The sequence below is a fragment of the Rattus norvegicus genome, chromosome 4 (assembly GCF_036323735.1).
Source record: "Rattus norvegicus strain BN/NHsdMcwi chromosome 4, GRCr8, whole genome shotgun sequence".
In the NCBI taxonomy this organism is placed as follows: domain Eukaryota; kingdom Metazoa; phylum Chordata; class Mammalia; order Rodentia; family Muridae; genus Rattus; species Rattus norvegicus.
Window position 1 is genome coordinate 102474396 of NC_086022.1, and position 26068 is coordinate 102500463.

General features: G+C 35.9%; 1 gene segment (V, D, J or C); it reads right to left on the bottom strand.

Moving 5' to 3' along the window:
• Positions 1-4176: 4176 nt before the first annotated feature.
• LOC502815 (immunoglobulin kappa chain variable 12-41-like) lies at positions 4177-4945 on the bottom strand. The segment is given in 2 exon segments: positions 4177-4743; positions 4867-4945. Coding segments are annotated over 2 exon segments (372 nt in total).
• Positions 4946-26068: the final 21123 nt, after the last annotated feature.

The following is a 26068-nucleotide window of genomic DNA, read 5'->3' on the forward strand; positions in this document are numbered from 1 at the left end:
CAAGGACCTCAACATAAATACGGATAGACTGAATGTAATAGGAGAGAAAGTCGAAAAGAGCTTTGAACTTTATTGGCACAGGGGGAAATTTCCTAAACTGAACTCCAATGGCTCACACTCTTAAGATCAATAATTGATAAACGGTACCTCATGAAACTGGAAAGCTTCTGTAAGGCAAAAGACATTGTCAACAAGATAAATCGGCAACCTACAGATTGGGGAAAAATTCTTCATTAACCCCACATTCAATAGAGGACTAATATCCAAAATATATAAAGAACTCAAGAAGCTGAGCACCAAATTAAAAAAAAAAGAATTCAATCAAAGTGGGGTATAGAAGTAAACAGAAAATTCACAACTGAAGAATCTAAAATGGCTGAGAAGCACCCAAGGAAATGTTCAAAGACCTTAGTGAACAAAGAAATACAAATCAAAATGATCCTGAGATTCCACATTGCACCAATCAGACTGGTTAAAATCACAGCCTCAAATGACAGCACATCTTGGCAAAGATGAAGGGAAAGAGCAACATTTCTCCATTGCTGGTGGGATTACAAAGTGGTACAACTACTCTTGAAATCAATCTGGAGGTTTCTTAGAAAATTGGAAATTGATCTACCTGAAGGCCCAGCAATACTACTCTTGGGAATATACCCAAAGGATGCCCAAGCAGGCTACAGGGGCATGTTTTCCACTATTTTCGTAACCTTGTTTGTGATAGGCAGAAATTGAAAACAACCCAGATAGAAGAATGGATATAGAAAATGTGGATCATTTACACAATGGAATACTACTCAGTTTTAAGAACAAGGACACCCTGAGTTTTGCAGGCAAATGGATGAAACTAGAAAATATCATCTTGAGTGAGGGAACCCAAACCCCAAACCCCAAAGGACATGCAAGGTATGTACTCACTAATAATTATATATTAGCCAAAATGAAAACCCAGAATAACCAAGATACAGCCCACAGAACTCAAAGTTCAAGAAGCTGAAGGGTCCAAGTGATTCAATGCCTGAATCCCACTTGGGAGGGCCAAGAAAACAATCACTAAAGGGGAGGAAGGGTAGGAGCTGCGTGGGTAAAGTGACAGGGTTTCAGAAGAGAGGAAAACGATTTGGTACTGAGTGGGATAAAAGGACTGAAGCTCTGTGGGCAAGCAGAAAAAAATGGAAACAGGCAACCTCTGGAGGTAGGTGGTTGGTGGGAGCCTTCAGAAAGAACCAAAGACCTGGAAGATGAGAGAATCTCAGGACTCAAACGTGGGAAGGGGGCTAGATGAAATTTCTACAGTGGGGAGAGGCATCTTTTAGAGCCCATCTCTAGCCCAAAGAGAGGGCATCAAGTAAGGGATGTGGTTGCTATCCCACAAAGTTCTGACCCCTAATTGTTCCTCTCTGAAAGAACTGCAAAGATGAAAATCGAGAAGAACCTGAGGAAAAGACGGTCCAGTAACAGGCCCAATGCAGAATCCAGCTCAAAAGGAGGCCTAAAAGTCTGACACTATTTCTGAGGCTATGGAATGCTCACAAAAGGGACCTATCATGACCCCTGAATAAGCAGCTGAAAGAGTCAGATACAGATATTAGCACCCAACAAATGGATAGAAGGTGCTGCTGACCTCTGTGGTTGAATTAGGAAAAAGCTGGAAGAAGTTGATGGCAACACTGTAAGAGGACTAGCAGCCTCAATTAATAGGGCCCCCAAGATCTCTGACACTGGACCACCAATGAGGTAGCATACACCAGCTGATATTGAGGCCACCAACACATATACAGAACAGTACTCCTTAGTCTGTGATCAAGCAGAGAAGATGCACCTAACTTTCAAAGCCCCGACAAGTTTAGAGGTCTGATAGGGTGAGGAATTTGGGAGTGATGGGGAACAGTCAGAGGGTAGACTGGGAGGGGAATTAAATCTGGAGTGTAAAAAAAATAAATAAATAAAATTTAAAAGTAAATAATAAATATTAAGTAAATAAATAATAAATAAGTAAATAAATAATAAAAATTTTTAATAAATATAAGTAAATAAAAGAAAAGAAAAATTGTGGATTATGCAAAGAGTGGAGGAGTAGCTTCACCTCAAAAACTCAACCTGTCCCATCATCTGCAACTATCCTTAATATAATAGAGATATACTTCCTTTTCTACTAGATTAAGTATTCAAACTTGAGGCTTAGACTAGTATTGTGTATTGTATAACTCCAGGTACAGGCTCAGTGTGTGCTTTCCTTGATAATCTCCCATTTAGGACAGAGTCATCTACCACAGCACAGACTCAGAAGTGCGGTGAAGATCACAAGCTATTTTCCGTGTTGACTATTATATTATTTGTACTACCCCTGCAATTTTTGTATGAAATTGAACTGCAGAAAAAAAAAACTAAGGAGAATTTTTTTCTTCATTTCATTGGAAAAAATCAGAGGTTGCCTAAATTGTATCTCTCCCGTTTTTCCAAATTCTTGTGACTTAGACCACTTTCTTGCTATTAACATTCTGGAATGATATCCTTTCCTTGGCTGTTGTTCTGGCTCCCTATCCAGCCAGAAGGAATCAAATATACTATACTGCACATTCCTGGATTTATGTTTAATTCACCTGTGGTTTTTTGACAAAAATTTGCTATTCTCTACAGTCATTGTCTCATACCAATTCTCACTAATTTTCTTACCTTACCTAATTAGTCATAAAATATCAACTGTTCTACAGTATTACTGACCCTGACAGTACTGTGCATGACCTAAACATCTATCAAAAAACGATTCAATAACTTACCCAATTCTGTGAGCTTTACTGACATAGCATTTAATATATATATATATATATATATATAAATATATATATATTTGATATCTGCTTTTACTCCTAAGGGCAGAAGTTATATCTCAGTGATAGATTGAGCATTTAATAATTCTTTTATGCCCATTGAAAACAATTTAATCAATATTCTATGAACCAGTCTCCATTGGATATACTATGACATTTCAGAAAATCCCTGAAACCAATGTTTAAAATTGCATTCCTCCTGTGAGAAATAGAAAATCCATTCTTTAATGCAATCACTTGCAGTCATTTGGAAGTACTTGAAGAGACAAAGAAGGTTTGTTCTTATTTGTATTTTGCTTATCAAAAATCATAAGTAAATATATTCATCTCATGGCTGTCACTCCCAGTTATCTCTCTGGCTCTCTGTTTCTCCTATTTGTAGAAGAAGATTTAAGTTATTAACTACTTCATAAGGTCCATTCCTGACTGTCTGCTACCATGATTCCCACCATGCTAGTCCTGGACTAATCTTCTGGAAGTAAGAACTCCCCAATTCAATTCTTTTTAGGTACATTGCCTTGGCTATGATGTCTAATCACAGAAATAGCAGAGAAAGCCATTAAATATCTCATAACTAAGGTATGAGCCATAGGTACAGAGAAGCAAGTCATAGAGGAAGAAACAAAGTTAGGTAACATAGATCTCCCAGGAAGGAAAACATAGGATAGAAATTATATGTGATCCTTAAGTTATCTCTCTCAAACTCTAACACCCAGGTGGCTAATACCACAAATGAAATCTATACTATCTGACCGTAAACATGCCAGACACTTCCTACATATTAAGATAGTACAAGTAATCTATCTCTCAAACTGAGCTTCATATAAGAAATAGCGTGGACCCTGGGTTGAGTTTCTCTGTAACAACACTTATTTGTTGTGTTCCATTAGTGTGTAGTATTACATCAGGAAACATTTTCCTAAACTATACTGTGTTTAAATTTGTTAGGATATAGTTAATGAGATCAAACTACATAAATCTGGTCCAGGTATAAGAAATCAATTTGAAAGGGGTTTTCTTCCTTGCCTCTATGCAAATTGCTTACCTGCCTCAACACTGGTACAAATTCCTTCACTCAAAGGCAGGAGGAGTAGGTTAAAAAGAATCTTTGAATTGGCATTATCAGAAGCTAGATGTCAAGTGAATGTTGGGAATTGAATCCAGATCCCCTGGAAGAACAGTCAATGTTCGTAATCATTAAACTATTTTCCCAGACTTCTTCCTCAGTATATTAATCCTATAAATAGATAAATTTTCCTTTCAAAATAACTCAAGGTCTCTCCCTCCCTCCCCTCTCTCATTGTTAAATGAATCCACAACTGTGAATATTCTCCTACACATAAATAGGTAATTTTAGTGTTTTTATTTTCCTTGTTTTTAATAAGTAATGAAAACCATTCCATTCTTTTCATAATAGACATAGGGAAAAACAAAGATTTAGGACACCAAACAATTTCTCTGACTCCTTTGTAAAAATATTCATTGACCTTTATCCCTAGCAAAGAACAACACTCACAGCAGCTGAGCAGCTGGAGACATCATGAGGATCAGCTGGGGCACCCTGTACTTTCACTTCTGCTTCCCTGCATGGTTTATGTCATGGCTTGAATCACTGTGGGAGGATACTCAGAATCCTGTAGACAGAAATAAGTCGCAGCATCTTCAGATTCCAGGCTGTTGATCTTGAGAGAATACTGTGTGCCAGATCCACTGCCACTGAACCGTGATGGGACCCCATCTTGCAAGCTACTTGCATAATAGATCAGGAGCTGAGGAGATTTCCCTGGCTTCTGCTGGTACCACGCTAAATTATTGTAAATGTCCTCACTTGCTAGACATTCGATGGAGACAGTTTCTCCCAGAGATGCAGACAGGGAAGCTGGAGACTGTGTCATCTGGATGTCACATATGGCATCTAATAATGGAAAATTGAAAAAAAATCCACACATGTTTAACTCTGTTGCAAGAGGATTTTCACAGAGGCAAATCAACATTGATTACAGGAAGCTGAATAAATTTTCAATGCTGTTTTCCTTACCTGTAATCCACAGCAGCAACAACACCAAGAGCTGAGTGGGCACACCCATGTCTGTATGTGATCTGTGTGAGGCTTCCTCCAACACAGGGAGTGACCTGATTATGAAGAAGTCTTCATGTCAGTGTTTTGGATATATGCAAATCAGCAAAGGGTAGGCAGAGCTGCAGGATTCATCAGGTCAGTACTCATTACAAACCTGTGGTTCTCTTGTTTCTCCAAATAAGACACAGTACAGGTTTATATGTAGAGAATGTGCAACTGTTTGAACAACAAACAAAGGCCATAGTCTATGAGTGAAACATTATTTTGATTTCTATTATGGTCTATTCAGAGTTACCATGTGTTTTCCTCCATACCTAGGTTTTTCAGATATCGTACTGTTCTAGGCAGCACATAGCTGGTTCCATTGTCCTTTCAATGTTAGGTGTAGATGTCATTGTGGCCATACAGCTTCTTCTGTTTTATTTTCCTTTCTCTATATTTGTGAGCCTAAATTTTAGTTAGAACATTTTTCTCTTCCCTTTCCTTACTACCAGTCTCCCCCATACTTGTCCCTGTTCCTTTTCAAATTCATGGCCTCTTCATCCATTTTTCCTATGAACTTACATTGCCACACACACACACACACACACACACACACACACACACACACACACACACAGAGGCACATTCCTAAATATATCTTTTAGACTCCATAGAACATTACTTCTGTGTATGTTTTCAGGACTGAACTTTTCATCATGGATAATCCATTGGTATGCTCTTCCCTGAGGAAGAGCAGCACTTCTGCTGACAGCTTTATTCACTTCTCCATAGTGACTTTTTTGTAGATGTGAAGCATCATGTGCAGTGGCCCATTCTGTTTGTCACATTCAATTGTGTCCTCCTTTCTCAACTCACATTTGAGTACTCATATTGTCAACACTTTATACGTAGCTTCTGTTGTTACTAGGAGACACAACGACACAGAAAATTCCCTGATTCTCTGGCTCTATCAGTCTTTCCATTTCCTTTCCCTCAATGTTTCCTGGGCTTTGGGTATGGAAACCTTTTGCAGATGTATCCCTTTGGACTGAGCACCACAACTCACCTTGCAACTTCTTGTTCACAGTGATCCCAGAAGAGTAAGAGAACAATACTGGAAGGTGTGGTCTGTGAATAAAGACAGAATCTCACACAAATAACCCATCTTTTCTGGCACACAATCTCACTTTACTTATTTCTGCTAACCCAGCTACTCAATAACCCAGGCACAATGGCATGGGTTTTCTCTGCTCTTTACATATGAGCACACTTTCTAGATTCATCTGGGATTATACCTATATCCAATGTACTTGTGAGTCTTCAGATCATGTCACCTGTCCTCTTCCCCATTTTAACACACGTTATTTTATTCTATGTGCATGAGTATCCTCTCAGAAATAATTATTCATGTCCTTAAATGTATAGTGGATCCAAAATTTTCACATGCTATGGGCACCATATACTTTCAAAATATTAAAAGGACATGTACATCTGTCTAAGTTTTGGACAGAAATATTTAAGATATGTGATGAAAGAAGCATATAAAGAAGAAAAAATAGAAGGAATACAATGGAAGTTATAGCTGTGTCCTGACTTAGTGTGAGTTTCCATCAAAGGTTGAATGGAAAAAGTTTTACATGTGCAGAGAAGCATTATATCAGAAATAGAGATTTTACTGGGTGAAATCATCCACTCATTGGTTGAAGATTATGGACAGAAGAGAGCTGTCAGAAAGAAGAGGATAATGGATAGGTTAAAATGATTGATTTGAAAAAGTCATGAGGAGGGTGAATCTGAAGTAGGCAGCCATAGATTTTCCACTCAGAGATATATCAGAGATTAATTTATGTGCAATAGACCTACCAAGTTTGCATATAGCACTAATAATATCTATTAATATGAACATAATTTGTGTAGTGACACCACATATACATGCTTTGATTAAACAATAAAAACATACCAATAAACATACTTCATCAAAATCATAATTTATTATACAGTTTCATCAAAATGTGGCACAGACTCTTACACACAGGGTAATTATATGGTCTGATTTGTTCTCTACAGAAGGGCAGGATTAAATTCAATACTGCCTAATTCCAAGGTCAGGAATGATGCTGGCTGACTACAATTTTTTTGTGCTATAGTGGTTACACATGTGAGTAACTCAACAGAGAAGATTGTCTCCTTTCTTAATACCTGAAATGTTTGACTTCACTTGCAAAACTTCTGCTTTGTGGATAGGTTGATATAGCACCTAGGTTTTTCATGTGACTACCTCTACCTTCACTGCCTTCATGAGGCTACAGTCCCAGAATATTCTAATGTTATTAAATATGATACATGACAAAATGGTTGGAACTTGGTGAGTCACCTCTCTAAATCAGCCATTCTTCATAATCCTTTGGAAGCACAGTTCATTGTCTTAGATCAAATAATACTAAAGTCCATCTATGATCAAACTCTTGGATTTCTGGTTAATCATCGATGGCATTCAAAATTTGTTATCCATAGAAATATGTAAAACAATGGGAATACTCAGAGGAAAAAATGCATCACCTATAAGAAGGCTGGACTAATTTTACTATCATTGGTCCAGTGCCTGGATTGTGATCTATGTCTTGACTGGAACACCAAAGAAAAATGTGATACTTATTTAGCATTAAGAAAGTGTAAGCCCTCAAATCTTTCTCACAAAACTGAGAAGAGACTTCCTAAATCTGAAGTTCACATTTACATTGGTTAACAGTCAATTTCTTCATGGCTATAGAAATAGGAAAGCTGTAATATACTATCTCATTTATAAGACTCTCATTTATAAGACTCTGCATAGAGTCATTCAAAACAGAAAATAAAACAAAGAAAAATTTATTGAATCGAGTCATAACATACCAAATATGTCACATCTTGATGAACCTTATCTGTCTATCATTATCTTTTGTAATCAAGCTGGAGAAATATTATGGAAGCTGCATTTTGTCAAGTCTTTATTTTTATTTAGACTTACTGATTATATGTCTTCCTATGCCCTTTAAGTTTCTCAACTTTGAAAACTCTTGATGATACTAACAAGAAATTTTATTCTGGTAATAAGGTTATGTAAGTTTGTCTTATAACTCCTTAAAGTTTGACACCATTTAAAGTAGTTTTTTCTTCAAACTCATCATTTATAAATCTCTTCTATTTTAAGCATCGATATTCTCAGATATGTAAACATTCTAAAAACTTCAGATATTACAAAAAATCATTCACTATACTCTGTGAACAATTTATCCAGGCATTGCTAATTACATGATTCTCAATAAATAGTAATGGTTCAAATCAGAAGGAGAATATGGTTTCTCATGGAAACCGTAGACAACTTTACAGGGAGCTATGATCAGAGAGTGTAGGTGGGGTACATCTCAGTGGATTTGGGAGAAAAAAAATCTAACTACTTGTACTCTAATGTTAATTGTGTCCCCAAAATTGGTTTGAAAGAGTGGGTTGATGAATATAGGATGCAGAAAAGCTCCAGAGACTAGGCTATGACTCCAGTACAAACCTCGTTTCTCTACAGAAATTTGGCTCTGTTGTTTTTCCTCAGGTTGTGTACTTTCCTCTGCTGTAAAATAATGAAATAACAAGTCCTTAAATAAATCTTCACAATTCTATATGTTCATTTTCAGCCTGATGTTATTGCCTATATGGACACATAGGAAGTGATTTGTTATGTTGGGACAAGAAAGGAAAATTGGGAAAGGGAATGATGGCTTTAACAATCAATTACCATGAGTATGAACCTTTTTCATCAAAGTCACACTCTTTGGAAGATGTGAATTCAATTTAGGAAAAAAATGGTGTCTTTGAAGGTGCAGACATGAATCCTCACAGCATTTTTTCTTCTCCTTTCCATGCACCTAACTCTTTTGCCTCTATTCCCCTAACTGAACTCACTTGGCTGACCTCAGTCAGAGAGAATATGTCTAGTCCTGGAGTGACTAGACTTCTGATTTCAAAAAAGAAATCTGATTTCTTATGGGACTAGTTCTACAGTTGATGATTCAGTCCTGAATATAGACAACTGTCGTGACTTGAACCTTAATTAGAATGGTGTATTAATTTAGAATCAATAGAAATGGAAAAGGCCATAGAAATAATTCAACTTATATGAGTATTGCACCCTAAAATTTTCAATGGAAATGGTTGAATTTTAAGATCTGTTTTTTTTTTTTTTTTTTTTTTTTTTTTTTAATCAAAGACAGGTCTCTCAGGTTCATGAGTGGTAGTAATAATAGCCCTGAGATCATTCTGGAACCTTCCTTAAGAAGGGAAATCTGGGAATCATTTTTCTGATTCCTAATTTTTCTAGAGTTGAAGAGAAACAGAAAGTACAGAGATGAGACTGTACCTCTCAGAGATGAACCTCTCTTGCTATGAGAGCCCTAAGTCACACCGATTAATGAATGTCTTGCTTGGAAAGCTAATATCAGTGACTGACTAAAAATTTTTGATATAGCTTTTAAAACATTCACATAAAATTTCTATAGATCACAAAACTTGTGGAGAGTAAGAGCCAAAGATGAGAAAGAAACATAGCAAAACAGTGTTCTGGAACTAACAAGACTCCTCCTTTAATGAACTAACACCAGCTGTGGTTGTCTCTTTGAGACATGCAAGATATTAAGTCCATCAGCCCTGAAGCATGTAGTATGAGGAGCTCATGACCCTGTTCCACTACCTGATGACTTTTTGATAGTTAATGGCTTCTAAGAGAAGGAGAGACAATATTCTCTTAGAGTGTTGTCTCTGATAAATTTGCCATGCTTTTAACAGTGGGTGTTTCTACATCTATTAATATATAATAAACCCACATTGAACTCTGTGTTGGGTATACTGTAGTCAGGTCTAGGTATATTTATATGGAGACCTGAAGTTAGGAGATGAGAAATGAGTTGTGGATTCTGGGAAAAGAAGGGAATAACAATGTCAAATACATTGTATCCACATATTAAATTCTCCTTTATAAAATATTACATTTTGAAACATTATTCAATTTAATCATAGTAAACAGAATCAATTTTCCCCATAGAAGATTCCAATTCTTTCATAGGCAAGTCAGAATAATATAGTTTTGTTATTCTTACTGCAGGGCTGGGGAAAATGTCTCATCAGTTATGATAAGATACTGTCCTCACAAAGAAATAAATTCCTTTATAGGTATCCTTACTTGTGTTTCACAAATGCATACAGCTCCAGCTCTCTTCTGGCCTGCTTCGGTACTTCACTTACATGCACTCATTCTCATTTTCCCATGTGAACTTCCACTTGCAAGTGAAATATCTAAAAAGAACATGGACTGCTGTTATGGAAAAGCAGAGTTACATTTCAAGCAGATATGTATAATTAAATATATTCTACACAAATTAAAAATGTAATAACAGGAAAAAAGTTCAAAGGGAGAATCTGAATCTCTTCTGTTCCCTCAAATGACTCCACCTCCTTAGTATTGTGTGTTTGACAAACAACACAGTATACATTACTATGAAATAAATAAACAAATAAATACATAACTACAAAAATAAATAGAGGTAGGGTCTTTATGGAGGGGGTATGACCTTGTTAGAGTAAGCACTTCACTGTGGAGGTAGGGCTTTGAGGTCTTAAATACTCATTATATCAGGGTGAAACACATCTCCTAGGCTGCCTTTGGATCAAGATGTAGAACTCCCACCTCCTCTAGCACCATGTCTTCTTGCTTGTTGCCATGCTTGCCATAAAGATGATAATGGACTGAACCTCTAAAATTGTAAGCCAGGGCTAATGAATTGTTTGCCTTTATAAGAGTTTCTTTGATTATGGTGTCTCTTCACAGCAATGGAGATCCTAACTAAGAAAGAAGTATATTGATGCAGATAACTGATGGGGATAATGAAAGCAGTTAAAACATTTATTTAAAAACTTCCCAATATCTTTAGTACTGAAGAGATATATTGGCTTTTCTTTCATTAATAATACAATTTATCATTTTGCTAAACTCATAACTGATTTCCTGAATTGTATGGAACTAATGGCATTGGTGAATAGAAAATAGAAACTGAATGAGTAGCACTATTTGTTAAATAGTAGAATACTGGGGGCCAGCTTCAACAAGGTTAGGTGATGAAGTTTGACTCAGCATTGGAGAAAGAACAAATGGTGATGACCTCTAATCTTCAATTTTCTCTTACTGTTTTTGGGACCAGAAGCAAATATCTCTCTTTTGCTCCCCTGAGACCAAAAGCTGAGGGCTTCTGGCAATTTATCTCCTGAAGGATAAATTGCTGCAAGGAATTTTTTTAAATAAATAGTTACTTAGGCTCCTTAGTCCTTGAATCAAAGGAACAAAGGGACTCTTGCTACCAGTTTGTTAATTCTTCATGACCCAGAGAAAAAGAAAAAGAAGGGAAAAATCTGACACACAGACACAAGATACTAGATGAAGCAGAAAAGCGGTATATCCAATTTTTATGAAAGATTTCAACATTTTATAATATTTTAGACAAAAAGTATTCTGGGTAAAAAAATACTTCATAGATAAAATGTTACACAAAAGGGGGATTACATAAGAATGCTGATAGCAAGTTCTAAGCAGTATATTATCCTATAAACTCATTATAAGTTCAGGCTATAGTTTCTTACAGCTTTGTTTTATCATAGTTCCCTTCTGTAGCTTCATTCTGGGACCCAAATTTGAATGAAGGCTCTTTTTTTTTCATCAAAAATCTGTTCCAATCCTATTTCTCATCTTAATGCAATTTATGATAGCTCATGGTACACCTAATTATGCAGCCTACACTTACTACTCTATGAGGAGGAGGCATATTTTACTGTTGATTCTAACTTTAGTTACAACTTTCTAGTAAAACAACTGAAAACATTTCCTTGAACTTTATTTCTAAAATTATTTTCATCAAATCAGGTATTCTATAGAGTCATTAATTCACCTAAACAGCATTACTTCATGAAGTTTATCTTCATGATGATCTGCAAGAAATTTTCTCAATAGGGAGGGCTATAACCCAGGAAGTAATCATACCAGGCTACAGGCAGTGAGAGTCTCACAGTATCCCCTCACACCAAGCCAGTTGAATGAGGAGTATGCAGTCACAAACATGAGAAAGCACATCAGTCTCAAGAAGCCAATCTGAAAAAAAAGTTTGTGGGGCTTTAAGAAGCTATCCTGGGAGGAAGTCTTTGTGGCCATGCCTAACCAGAGTGCACCCATCACAGCTGAGCAAGAAGACGGGAAGTCTCCTATGATCTTACTTGCTCACTGAAGCTCTTTCTGAATGATGACCACCATTAGACATTTTGCATTAAAATTACATTGAGTGTGTCACACTTCAGTGATTGGTCACAATAATAATTGTCTTCAGATCCATAATACAAATAATACAGTCATTATTTTCTTTCAGACATGTTTCTGTTCTATGAAATTTATATTTATTCTTCTAAGCTCATTCTGCTCTTTCACACTATCATTTTCTCTTCACAGTCTTCCTTTGACCTACATGCCTGTTGTAGGTCCTGTTGTACTTCTTGAAAATTCTAAGCAATTGCCCAATAATTGATTCCCATCACCATGATGAATATGCACAGCGACTGTATATACATTCAGTGTATATACACTGGTGTTGCTTGTGACCATGACCAAAATCCTAGGGGATGATGTTGGAGTAAAAAACTGAAGGGTCAACCACATAGACTCCAGGAGTAAGCCTTTTTCTCTCCATCAAGGCCCCACTGGTACATAACCATGAAGTTCAATACATCTGTTTGACTGTTCTGATCACGCACTCTGTCATCCTCTGTGTCCAGGTGTCAGGCTGGTTATAGAGTGTAGCGGGCACAGAAGTAACTGTTGCATACAACTGGACCACTGAAAGAAGCAAATCACAGTTGGCTGACCCATACCTCCTACACTCTGGTGTACATATGAGCATGAATACTCGACTTTGAGGTGATTTTAAATCACATGAAATATTTTTATTTTTTCAAATATTATTCTTATTGTATTCTAAATATTTAAGAATATTTTCTAGTGCCATAGAAATGTATGATACCTCAGTGCTATGGATTTCCTTCTTCCTGTAAATAGAACTCAGGGTTTCTTGCTTAAAATAGCTGAGAAATATGTCAAACTGAGACTAGACTGTGTAAAACTTAAATGATACAATAAATAATTCAGAAAAAAAACAGAAATATTCAGCATTATTTCATGCTCAGGACATTGGAAACATTTACTCAGTATATTTATCACTGAAAATTAAAAATACTATTTTATTATATTCTGCACACTTGTTCATGTTTATGAAAGCAGTTCCAAAAATTTTAAAGCCACTAGATTGTAGGTGGAGAGAAAATTCAATGCTTATAAATGACTTGCCACACCATTTTGAAGACCAGAGTTTGGATTCCTAACAGTCATATCAATGTTTTGTGGGCTGGCACACCTGTAGTTCCAGCATAGAAAAAGCTAAGATATAACATTCAGCCAAAATTGGCTACAAAGCAACCATGATACCCAGTTCTGTCTTTGATTGAGATACTTGCTGTAAAGAAGAAGGGATAAGAATGATGAAGGACAACTCCTCATATCAACTTTGGGCCTTCAAATACACAGGTACATAATGCAAAACAATCATGCAGATCGACACAAATTATACCAAACATACATACAATACTGAAAACAATAAACTTTTCCTGTTTATTACGTGATTTCTTTGGCACGGATCAGACTCAAATTCACTACCTATACTTTCTTAGGTTCTCCTTTCCTTGCTCCACTCAAATAACTGCATTTTTTTTTCGGAGCTGGGGACCGAACCCAGAAATAACTGCATTTTAATGGGAATTTCCTTTTTAATATACATTGTCTTTACTTTTAAAATGTCTACAATGTCCTTGATGATCTCATATATTTATATAATAAAATCTGATTATTCTCTTCCCCAATCTTCTCCCATGTCTATACTCTTACACTCTTCTATCCAAGTCCCTTCCCCAGAACTGGGACTTTTTTTGGGGGGGGGTTCATATCTTTTTGAGTTTATTTAAAGCCAGGTGTTGAAACAGTGATTCTCGAAGTTCCTAATGGCGTAACACTTTAATATAGGTTCTCATGTTCTGGTGACTCTCAAGTACCAAATTACTTAAAACGATGATTTCATAACTGTAATTTTGCTATTCTTATGAATTATAATGCACACATCTGATATTTCTAATGATCATTAATGATCTCTGTGAAAGGGTCATTTGACATTCAATGTGGTCTCAACCCAGAAGTTGAGAGCCTGTGTGATGGGCCATTGGATTTGAACTACCATTTGGAGCATGTTAGGGTTATCAGTAGGTACATAGTTGAAAAGATTAGCTCCCCCTCTCCAATTCTATTAGTAACAAGTTGCTCAGCAGTGGGTAGGTAGATATATTTTGTAGAACTTATTTTCATCTAAAACAGAAAATTTTCACATGCTGAAAAATGTAAAACAATTTAAAGGATTATACAGATACGGTTATTCAGACTATTGGTACCATCTTTGGAAATATAGTATAGTGAAATCTAACTTCAGAAAGATGATGACAAACTTTCATTTTGTACATTCAGAATAAAAAACTTTGGTTTAAAACCTTTTCTTTATTAAGTATATTTGCTCTGATATTTTGTTATAGAAACAGGAAACATCATTATCAAATGAGTACATGAAAAGAAAATGACTTGATATTTTCTCAAAATATGGGTTAATCAGATATATATATATATATTTCAAAAATAATTATACTCATATCGAACATTTTATACTGCCCTCATTCCCAGCTTGAGATGTACTGATCTAATCATATATCATCTCTTCGGGCAACATACTTTAGAGGATATTAGGATAAAACCTCTGACTTAGTCTTGTGAGGCTCAATTTTCTCTCTCTCTCTCTCTCTCTCTCTCTCTCTCTCTCTCTCTCTCTATATATATATATATATATATATATATATATATATGTATATTCTGTAGCCAAGGAGACTTCCCATGAATAGAATTCAAGGACATGGACATAGACATTCTGACTAATTTTTGTTTAGGCCAATTGCAGTTAATTTTCCACACATGGCCTGAACAACAGCATTTTTCTAACTGCAAAATGTCATTAGCTTTGTGAGATCAAAAGGGAGTCAAAGATCATCATCTCTCCTAGTAGTATAACAAAAACATGGTTTCTTCAAGCTATTGTAAATTCTTCAAATGGATGTCATAGTAGTTTAATATTGTGGGAACATGGGCCGCTGAACAATATCCTAAACCAATTCTTTCAATTATGACTCACGGGCATTATATAGTTTAGGAAACCCCCCTACCCCACCTCTCACCTTCTGATAGGTGCCTGATGCTCATTACTTCTGTAGTATAGTATCTAAAAGAGTTGTGTTAGCATGGAGAGGTGGCAATGGCAATGTAATTTACACAGAGAGTACAGGAGTTGATAACAATATAGGTAACTGGATAATTTTCATTCAACTTGACACAAACTAAAGTCATCAGAGAGGAGGGAATGTCAATTAAGAAAGTGAATCCATAAGACTGGGCTTCTAGGCAAACCTAGGGGCAGCTTTAAATAAGTTATGGATGGGAGAGAGACTACCCCATTATGGATTTTTGACATTAGAATTCTATAAGGAAGGAGGTTGAGCAAGAGTCCACAGATTTGCTTATGCCTCCAGGGCTATTCCCTGTTTGTGTTGCTGTCCTTATTTCCTTCAATGATGCACTATAATTCAGAAGTATAAGATAAATTAATTATTTCCACCAAAACATACTTTTAGTACTTGTGTTTCACTACAACAATAGTAACAATACAGCAATAATAAAAGAAATAATTATTATTATTCTCTATTAAAAGATAATACTGTTTGATCTATTTATGAAGCATATAGAGAAATAGAAAACAATTAAGGCACTCTTCACACAGTTGAGAAAATTCACAACTACAGATTCTTCTCAGGACAATGGTTGTGGGACCATGAAAGATACCCTAGGTCCTGGTTGAGCAAAGGCTAGAAACCCAATGACCCTAAGGAATTGTAGGCATTTTGCCTGACACCTGAGAAACCAGGCCTTGTCACTAGCACCAGTCCTCCAAAGATTTTGGCCATCAATCATGTAAGGGCAAAGCCCCAAGCTCCTCCACAGGTAGAGGTTGTAACCAGAAGTCACAAAGAATCAAGACAAATCTCCTTTATAATGAGGTATCTAAAGGCCTGGAGGCTTAGCCAAATGAACATTCCTTCCCAGACACTCCTCCCTGCAAAGGGTATTTAATGTCAGGCCCACCCAGAGAAGTGGTGTACAGTTTTACTCATCTACTTCCCACCATGACAATAAATGTCTAAAACCACAACTTTCTCCTTTCAATGGGATACGCCATATAGAAGGCCTTTGCCATCTAATCTCCCTGAGAAGGTCACTCCACCCTTCCAGCCATGGCTGTCACCACCACCAGCAAACCTTCAGCCTGCAGCTGTCAAGCCAAAGACTCTCCCACAGGACCAGCCAGAGCCCCCACCTCACCCCATCCCCCTCTTCTCCCTGGATCACAGACTAGATCCAGCTTGAAAGTCCCCACTCTGTTCTCTGCTCTTATACAGCATCTCAGCAGCTGCCTGGATGCCCAAGAGTCTGAGAAGCAGCATTGATGCTCAGAGCCAGCTCCTGTTTTGTCCTGTGTCTCAGACTACATTTTTTCCTTCCTGAATGGTATCCGAGGGCTGTCCTATGGCCCAACAACTTCCCAGCAACAGCGTGGGGTAAGCCTGGTAAAACTTCCCACAACCTGCCTCCCTGACCCCTGTGACAGAACATCAGATGCGGAACCCACCACAACACAACAAATGGTAGAGGTCTTGGACACCTTTAGTTAAGTGTCAGTTCTCTTAAAGTTTGTGACTATGCTCCAGATGTTAGGTACTTGTGGTTTGTAATCTCATTCTTATTCTCACCTGAAGGGTACACAGAAAGCACAAAAGTGGAGATAGAGATCCCATTCTGTGGGCTGAGCACTGAGTACTCCAGCTGATTTCTCTCTTGTCTTGGAGGATCTACTAATAGTAACTGAGAGATGGGAACTTTCTGACTGATAAGTATGCAAATCAGATTCAATTAAACATAATACTTCTCTTTAATCAGGGATATTTCATTTCCATTCTTCAACACTAACTGCATAATTTGAGGACATAAGACACATTTGAAATACTAGCTACAATAAATGACATCACAGCACATTGTAGGGCATGTACCTAATCAAAAAAATTAACAGACTGCTACTAATCTGCCACTTCTACAATAGTTAATTACACCTAAGAGGATCAATTAAATGTACTCATGTCTGTGGTGGGATGTAACAGGGCATTGTGATATAAAGCTACAGTAAAGAAATATTTATAGAAAAGAAATATTATAGTAAAGAAATAGTTCCTCTGTTTATGCTTTGAATTTTTATTTATTTTTTAAATATAAATATATTAAAAAATTTAGACAATGTATTTTGCTCACAGTTTCTCTTCCTCAATGTATCTCACATCCTCCATGTCTTCCCAGATACCCAATACATGACCTTCCTTTATTCTCTCTTTTGAAAGAAAAAAAAATGCCAGTAACAATAACAACAACCAAAAAAAACCCCAAAAGTATAAAATTAAAAAACATACCAGCAATAAGAAATTCCTTAAGAATAACAACAACAACAAAAAAAAGAATTTAAAAAAACAAAAACAAAATGCCCTTTGAAACATAAAACATGCCAACATAAAAACAAACCAATAAACATCCCAAATCTATATACAAGCAAAAGACCTGTAATGTAACAAGTTTTTAAGCAAAACAATACAAGGCCAGAAGCGTACAAAAATACCACTGAGTTCATTTCTGCTTGGCATCTAGGGGAATGGTCCTATTCTTAACTGTGCTTTTTATATTCAGTGAGAATCCATTAGAGAAAAATAGTTTTCCTTTACAAGCTGGTGTTCTTTGCAGATGTTTTCTAGCTTAGGGATTGAAATTTCTGTCCCCTTCCCCTTTCTTTGTTGCTTTCCTCTTAAATAAGTCAGGATATCAGAATAACCAAGACCAGCAAAGCGAATGATATCTCATGGTGATTAGGATATAGGAAAAGGTAAACAGCTGGTGGAAGTAAAAACTCTTACAACACTGTGGAAATCTGTGTGGAGGTTTGTCAGAAAACTAGGAATATGATCTACCTGAAGATGCAACTATATTACTTTCGGGTTTATACCCAAAGGACTCTACAACCTATGAAGAGCCACTGGCTCACCCAGGTCACTGTTGCTCTATTCTTAATATCTAGAAATGAGAAAGGGTCTAGATGGACAGAGTGTAGAAATAAAATACATTATATTTACAACATGTAATATTATTCATTTTTTATGTTGGATATTTGAGGTGATAAGATTTAGCCAATAATTTTCTGGTGACTTTGGTTGTTTTTAATTTTAAGATATGAATCAAAATCAGGAAGAGTATTTAGGTGTTAGATTATCTCTTTTTAAGTTTACATGGTAAAGAATTGGAAGAATAAATATAAAATATGTAAATTAATGAGTTTAATAATAAGAATCAAACACAAGGGGTTGGGGATTTAGCTCAGTGGTAGAGTGCTTGCCTAGCAAGCGCAAGGCCCTGAGTTCGGTCCCCAGCTCCAAAAAAAAAGAAACATGAGAAAAAAAAAGAATCAAACACAAAACCACACATCTTAAAATATATGCTTAAATACCAGATAAAATGTATAATTAAGGTATGCATTATCTCCAAATATAAACATGTAGTAAAATTTTGTGAAAGATATGTTAAAGAGAATCTATACTGTCATAACAAGAAGGTATTCAAAATCCCTAGAATATAAGCAATTGTGATATGAAATTCCTAAAATAAATAAGATCACAGGACATTTTAGGTCATGTACATTTTAAATTCTTAATCACTTTTTTCAGAATTACCTTTTCGCTGGTAAGCCCTACCCTATAGCATACAATCCTGGATGAAGACCCTCTTACTTAATGCTTGAAGATTCTTTTCTGCTAAGATTTTTGTCTCTTTTAAATCATCAAGAGAGTGTCAGATTTATTTGCATATTTAGCGAAAATTTTCACCATCCTTACTTTCCTTTTCAAAGACTGACCTGTCACTTACAAACATTTCATTGATGTTTTTCAAATGGAATGGTAAAATTAAAACTTCATCAATTTCCATAAAATTTTGTGGTGGCAAAAGTGTATTTTTATGATTGAATATCCTCCAAGATTCCATTGTTTTTAAAAATATCTTGGTTTTCCACCCAGTTAACTTATACTGATTCAAAATATGTCCAGATATTTATGAAACCTTCAATTGACAAACATAGTTTTATTGTTTTAGTCTCTTTCATTTTTTGTCTCTTAAGTAGTAACTGTAAACCTGTGTTCAAGAAAATTGCCATTTTTACCAAACTCATTTGAACAATTTATATAAATAAATACACATAAAAATACTTTATATTGAAGAGTAGTTCACTTACTATAAAGTATGCAGAGGGAACATTGCAAAAAAGACATGATTCTCTGAGACTGAGCTCTCTAGTCTTTGTGGGGAAAGGAGTAAACTATATGATACACTTTCAGACAATGCTTCATCTGAATTTCCAACAATTATAAGGGTATGGTATAATCAATCATTCCTTCTGTACATCACTAATATTTTTCTCAGGTCGCAATACACTATAAGACGACTGTCTGAATAGACAAAGATAATTATAGTCTATGTATTTTAGTGGTAAAATAGAGTGAGGATATTTCAGAGAAAAATGGGAATTTAGGGCTTCCTCATTCCACATGTTTCTGTAAACATCACACAGGGCTGCATCTGTGAAGCATTCTGAAGAAGGCTGAGGCACCACCAAAAAACAGCTAAACTAGACCAGCCTCATACTTTTGCTTTGCTGGTGATTTTTGCTATGGCCTGGATCACTGAGTGGCCAGTTGTTACTCTATTGACAGTAATAAATTGAAAAAATCTTCAGGCTCTAATCCGTTGAAATCTGAGAGTGAAATCTGTCCCTGATCCACTGCCACTGAACCTAGAGGGAATTCCAGAGATGGACTGGGAAGCATACTTGATGAGAAGCCTGGGAGATTCATTTGGTTTTTGCTGATACCATTGTTAGTGCTAATACTCTGACTGGCCCTGCAGGAGAGACTGATACTCTCTCCTGGAGTTACAGACAGGGTAGCTGGAGACTAAGTCAGCATGATGTCCCCTCTGGAGGCTGGAAGTATAAGAGACATATTAGTAGAACACAACTATGAATATGAAAGTCACTTCTAAACTACTTAGAAAAATAAAGGACTTTGATTGTATTATTTTTTAAGCAAAAAGTAAAATCCTATGTGATGCTGGCTTCCAAATAAAGCAAGAAATGTTTGTATTAATTGACATCTCTACATTTTTGCAATGTCTGGACAGTCATACCTGAAATGCAGAAAAGCAAAAGTACAAAGAACTGAGGTATGAGCACCATATTTGAGCTTTCCCTGAGTTTATGTGGATTATGACACAGCCGTGAGAAGCCTTCTTATAATACTCTAAGATGCAGGGACAATAGAAGGAAGAAATGCTTATGCAAATCAAACTGACTTCATATTACTTATAAAAAAGACCTAGTTAACAGACCAAGCTCCTAGTGACTTCTTCTAGTATTTATGCTTTTGCTGATTACCTTAAGAGATGTTGAAATTTAAAGGAGACTTGGCTCCTATTTATATGGTTACATAATTAGTACAGTCTGCAAAATCACTAAGATATGTTCGTAGTTAGAAATGAAGAGTGCCACAAAAGCCTGGTCTTATTCCATGGCATGGAATTTTCCTTACAATATGGACTGAAGCATCTTAAATTGTCTGAATATTCCATGAATCATAACAACAGGTGAATATAACATTATTGAGATTTCATTACAAAGAAGTAAAAAAAAATCTGGCTGTCCTATGAAGACATATTTCTGCTAAGAACAGAATGAAATTCTTATAAAAGTTTACAGTCTGCCAACATATAGAAGAATTTCAGAGGTAGAGATACCAAAATATTTTTAGCACTTTCCAAATAAAGACAAATAGTGTGTCTTGAATGTCTTTTCAGCAAGAGTGATGGAGAGTGCCACAGAGGTATTTCTAGAAGCCTCAAACAAATTACTTCCATAGTACATGTTTTCCATACTACTTAAAGGACAAACTAGAGAAATTTCCATCATTTTCATTTAAAGAAACAACTGTTCCTGTCACTTGGGCCACATAACCAAGCTAGAGCATATATATTATATAAAACCTATGTTGGAGCTTTTTAAAAACCTCAATAACTGCAACAGAGACTCCCAAACCTCTTGAGCAATGAGGACAGGAAGAAAGAGGAGCTCCAATTTGGTGCTGGTGAGAATGTAACAACTGTGAAATCAGTGTGCAATTTTTTCATGCACCTACAGATATTATTAATACATTACCCAGCTATGTCATGCCTGTGGATATACCTAAAGGACTCTCTAGCCTACAGCAGACATAAAAGCACATCCATATATTTTGAAACTATATTCACAATGACTAGGAAATGGACACGATTTAAGTGCACACCAAAAGATAAATGGATAATTGAAATGCAGTACATTCTTTCAGTGGGATTTTTAGATAGGAAGAAGTACAAATTATGCAAATTTTTAGAAAATGTGTGGTCCTGCAAAAATTATAGTGACTAAATTATTCTCTTTCCCGGTATAAATTTGCCACATTCCACCCTCAAGTGGGAATTGTGACTTCAAATTTTCAATGTGTTTGTTTGACTTAGACTCTACTCTAAGAAGCTACAATGGGATTCTCACATTGAGACATCTTTTGAACGGTTATAAGAGAACACATGTAACAGGGAAATAAATAGCCAGCTAGTTTTGGAAGAAATGTTTGAGTATGATTGAGGTGAGAGGAAGAAAAAGGGAATGGTTAAATATATTAAGATTGTTCTACTAATCCCAAAAGAAAAATCAATCAAACTAGAAAATCATAGTTGAACAGATTAAGGATGAGTCTTTGGAGGAAATGGAGAACCTGGATTCATGCAGGTTTTCAATACAAAGAGAAGTTGGGTGTGATTAGCATATATCAATTATTAATGATAGAAGATTCTAAAGTGAAAAAGCATTCACAGAATATTAAGGTGTATTCTGCACCAGCAATTATTAAAACACAAACACACATGTATAAATGAATGTATCATGGGCAATATTTCCTCGTCTTTCTTCCTTCAATCTTTCCTTTCTTCCTTTTTTCTCTATTCTGTACTTTATTGCACTTTTTACCTTTCATTCTTCCTTCACTTCTTTCCTTCATTCTTTTATTGAAAACTGATTATGCTGTCTCATCTTTCTATTCGTTCCAGCTCCTCCTCATGACCATTTCTCTCAGCTTTCTCTCTAATATTAGAAAATAGACATGCCGCTATACAATATTAATAATAATAATGTATAACAATATAATAATAAATAAATAAATAAAATGAATATAAAAAGATAAGACAGACAGAAACACATTATAATTGGCTAAGACATAAAGACAGAAAAGAATAAAATAGAAAACACAAGACTCAGACACACTTCCTCATACAATAAACAATACCATACAACTAAATTGGAACCTTGAAGTTTATGTATGTATGCAAATATATAGCAAAGTATTCTGCAGAGCAAAAACAGGAAAGAATGATTATGAACAAATAAAATTAAAATCAAATTTAAAAATAATGGATAAATGATTAAAAAGGAAGAACCTGATTATGACAATATGAAACAAAGACGCATCAAAATGCTTTTGTGCTCATTTTCCGTTTTCCATCTGATACTATGCATCCAAGGTAGCCTTTGGAATAGTTTCTTTCCCAGGAAACTAAATTTTTATTTGGAAGTGGTTAGCTATTGGATAGAAAGGGCTAGGAATGGGACATGTGTACATATATTTTAGCTCTAGGACATTAAAGTGAAAGACCTTGGGTAGGTCCTGTGCATGGTGACTCATTCCATGTTAGTTCATTTGCATGTCAATAATGTTATTTTAACTTTTTTTCTTGTTTTCCTCTATCATTTCTCATTCTTGGACTCTCTCTACCTCCTTTTCTGTAGGGTACTCTAACCCTACTGGGGAAGATTTGATGGAGACATCGCAATTATAGCTGAGTGTTCCAATGTCTTTCACTCTCTGTAAAATGTGTGGGTGTGGGTCTCTTTACTTCATCTCATCAGCAGCAGAAAAACCTTCCCTCATGATTGACAAGTAAGACATTAATCTATGAGTACAGAAAATGTCATTATCTTGTATTATCTTTGCCTATTTTGAAGGTAGTTTTTTTTTCCTAATTTCTTTCTTAGCTTGCTTATAATTTGTATAAAGGAAGTATATTAATTTATTTGAGTTAATTTTATTATATCCGGACACATTGCTGAAGTCATTTATCAGTTGGAGAAGTTTTCTGGTAGGATTTTGGGGGTCGCTTATGTATACTACCATATCATCTGCAAATAGTTATACCTTTAATTCTTCTTTGCCCATTTTTATCCCCTTGGTCTCTTTTTGTTGTCTTATTGTCTAGCCAGCACTTTGAGGACTATATTGAATAGGTATAGGGAGACTGGGCATCCTTGTCTTCTCCCCAATATTAATGGGATGCCTTGAATTGTCTCTCCACTTAATTTGCTATTGGCTCTTGGTTTGCAGTAGATTGCTTTTATTATGTTTAGGTATGTGACTTGAATTCCTGATATCTCCTATACTTTTAACATGAAGGAATGTTGTTTTTGTCAGCCGCTCTTTCTGTATCTAAGGAGATGATCATGTGATTTTTTTGCCTTGAGTTTGTTAATATAGGAAATTATGTTAATACATTTTCATATATTGAACCAAATTTGTATTCCTGGGATGAAGACTACTTGATATTGATGAATGTTGATTTTGATGTGTTCTTAGATTTGTTTGTAAGAACTTTACTGAGTATTTTTGCATTGATATCCTAAACATGATTGTTCTAAAGTTCTCTTTTTGGTAGGTTCCTTATGTGCTTTTCGTAATTGTGGCTTCATTGAATCAATTAGGTAGTGTTCTTTCGGTTTCTACTTTATAGACTTGTTTGAAGAATATTAGTATCAGGTCTTCCTTGAAGGTCTGGTAGAATTCTGAACTAAAACCATCTGGCCCTGGGCATTTTTTTTTGTTGGAAGGTTTTTAATGATTTCTGTTTTCTTATGGGATATGGGCCTGTTTAAGAAAATTTACAGATCTTTTACTTGCTTGGTTAAAGTCACACCGAGGTACTTTATATTATTTGGGACGATTATGAAGGGTGTCATTTCCCTAATTTCTTTCTCAGCTTGTTTCTCTTTTGTGTAGAGGAAGGCTACTGATTTATTTGAGTTAATTTTATACCCAGCGACTTTGCTGAAGTTGTTTATCAGCTTTAGTAGTTCTCTGGTGGAACTTTTGGGATCACTTAAATATACTATAATATCATCTGCAAATAGTGATATTTTGACTTCTTATTTTCCAATCTGTATTCCCTTAATCTCCTTTTTTTGTCTGAGTGCTCTGGCTAGAACTTCAAGAACTATATTGAATAAGTAGGGAGAGAATGGGCAGCATTGTCTAGTCCCTGGTCTTAGTGGGATTGTTTCAAGTTTCTCTCCATTTAGTTTAATGTTAGCGATTGGTTTGCTGTATATGGCTTTTACTATGTTTAGATATGGGCCTTGAATTCCTATTCTTTCCAGGACTTTTACCATGAAGGGGTGTTGAATTTTGTCAAATGCTTTCTCAGCATCTAATGAAATGATCATGTGGTTTTGTTCTTTCAGTTTGTTTATATAATGGATCATGTTGCCAGCAGCAAACCACAGAACTGAGAACAGGACACCCGTTGAAGGAGTCACAGAAAGGACTGGAAGAGCTTGAAGTGGCTGGAAACCCCATATGAACAACAATGCCAACCAACCAGAGCTTTCAGGGCCTAAGCCACTACCCAAAGACTATACATGGACTAACCCTAGTCTCCAACCTCATAGTTAGCAATGATAGCCTAGTAAGAGCACCAGTGGAAGGGGAAGCCCTTGGTCCTGCTAAGACTGAACCCCTAGTGAACGTGATTGTTGGGGGGAGGGCAGTAATGGGGGGAGGATAGGGAGGGAAACACTCATAGAGAAGGGGAGGCGGTGGGGTAAGGGGGATGTTGGCCCGGAAACCGGGAAAGGGAATAACAAATAAATAAATAAATAAATAAATAAGAAATAAGTAAATAAGAAATACTCAAGTTAATAAAGAAAAAAAAAGAAAACAAAATTTACCTGCTCTTGATTTAACTTTGCTATTTGGTATCTGTCTAGAAAAGCATTCATTTCATTTAGATTTTCTTGCTTTGTTGAGTATAGGCTTTTGTTGTAGGATCTGATGATTATTTGAATTTCCTCAGTTTCTATTGTCATGTCTCACTTTTCATTTCTGATTTTGTTGATTTGGATACTGCCTCCGGGCCCTGTAGTTTTGTTTGGCTGGGGGTTTATCTATCCTGTCGAATCTCTCAAAGAACCAGTTTTTCATTTTGCTGATTCTTTCTATTGTTTTCTTTGATTCTGTTTGGTTGATTTCAACCCAGAGTTTGAGTTTGTCCTGCTATCTATCCTCTTCAAAGAGTTTGCTTCCCTTTTTGTTCTAGGTTTTTTTCCTCTCAGAAGTGCTGTTAAGTTGCTAGTGCAAGATCTCTCCACTTTCTTTACCAGTGCACTTAGTGATTATGGATTTTCCTCTTAGCACTGCTTTCATTGTGTCCCATAATTTTGGGTATTATGTTTCGACATTTTATCTTGGGGTAACTAACTAAACAAGTGATCATGAATTGACAGAATTAACATAGTAAAAATGGCCATCCTACCAAAGGCAATCTACAGATTGAATGCAATCCTCATCAAAATCCCAACATAATTCTACAAAGACATGGAAAGAGCCTTTGAATTTCATATGGAAAAACATAAAATTCAGGACAAGGAAAACAATTTTTTAACAATAAAAGAACTTCTGGGGAAATCACTATCCCTAACCTTAA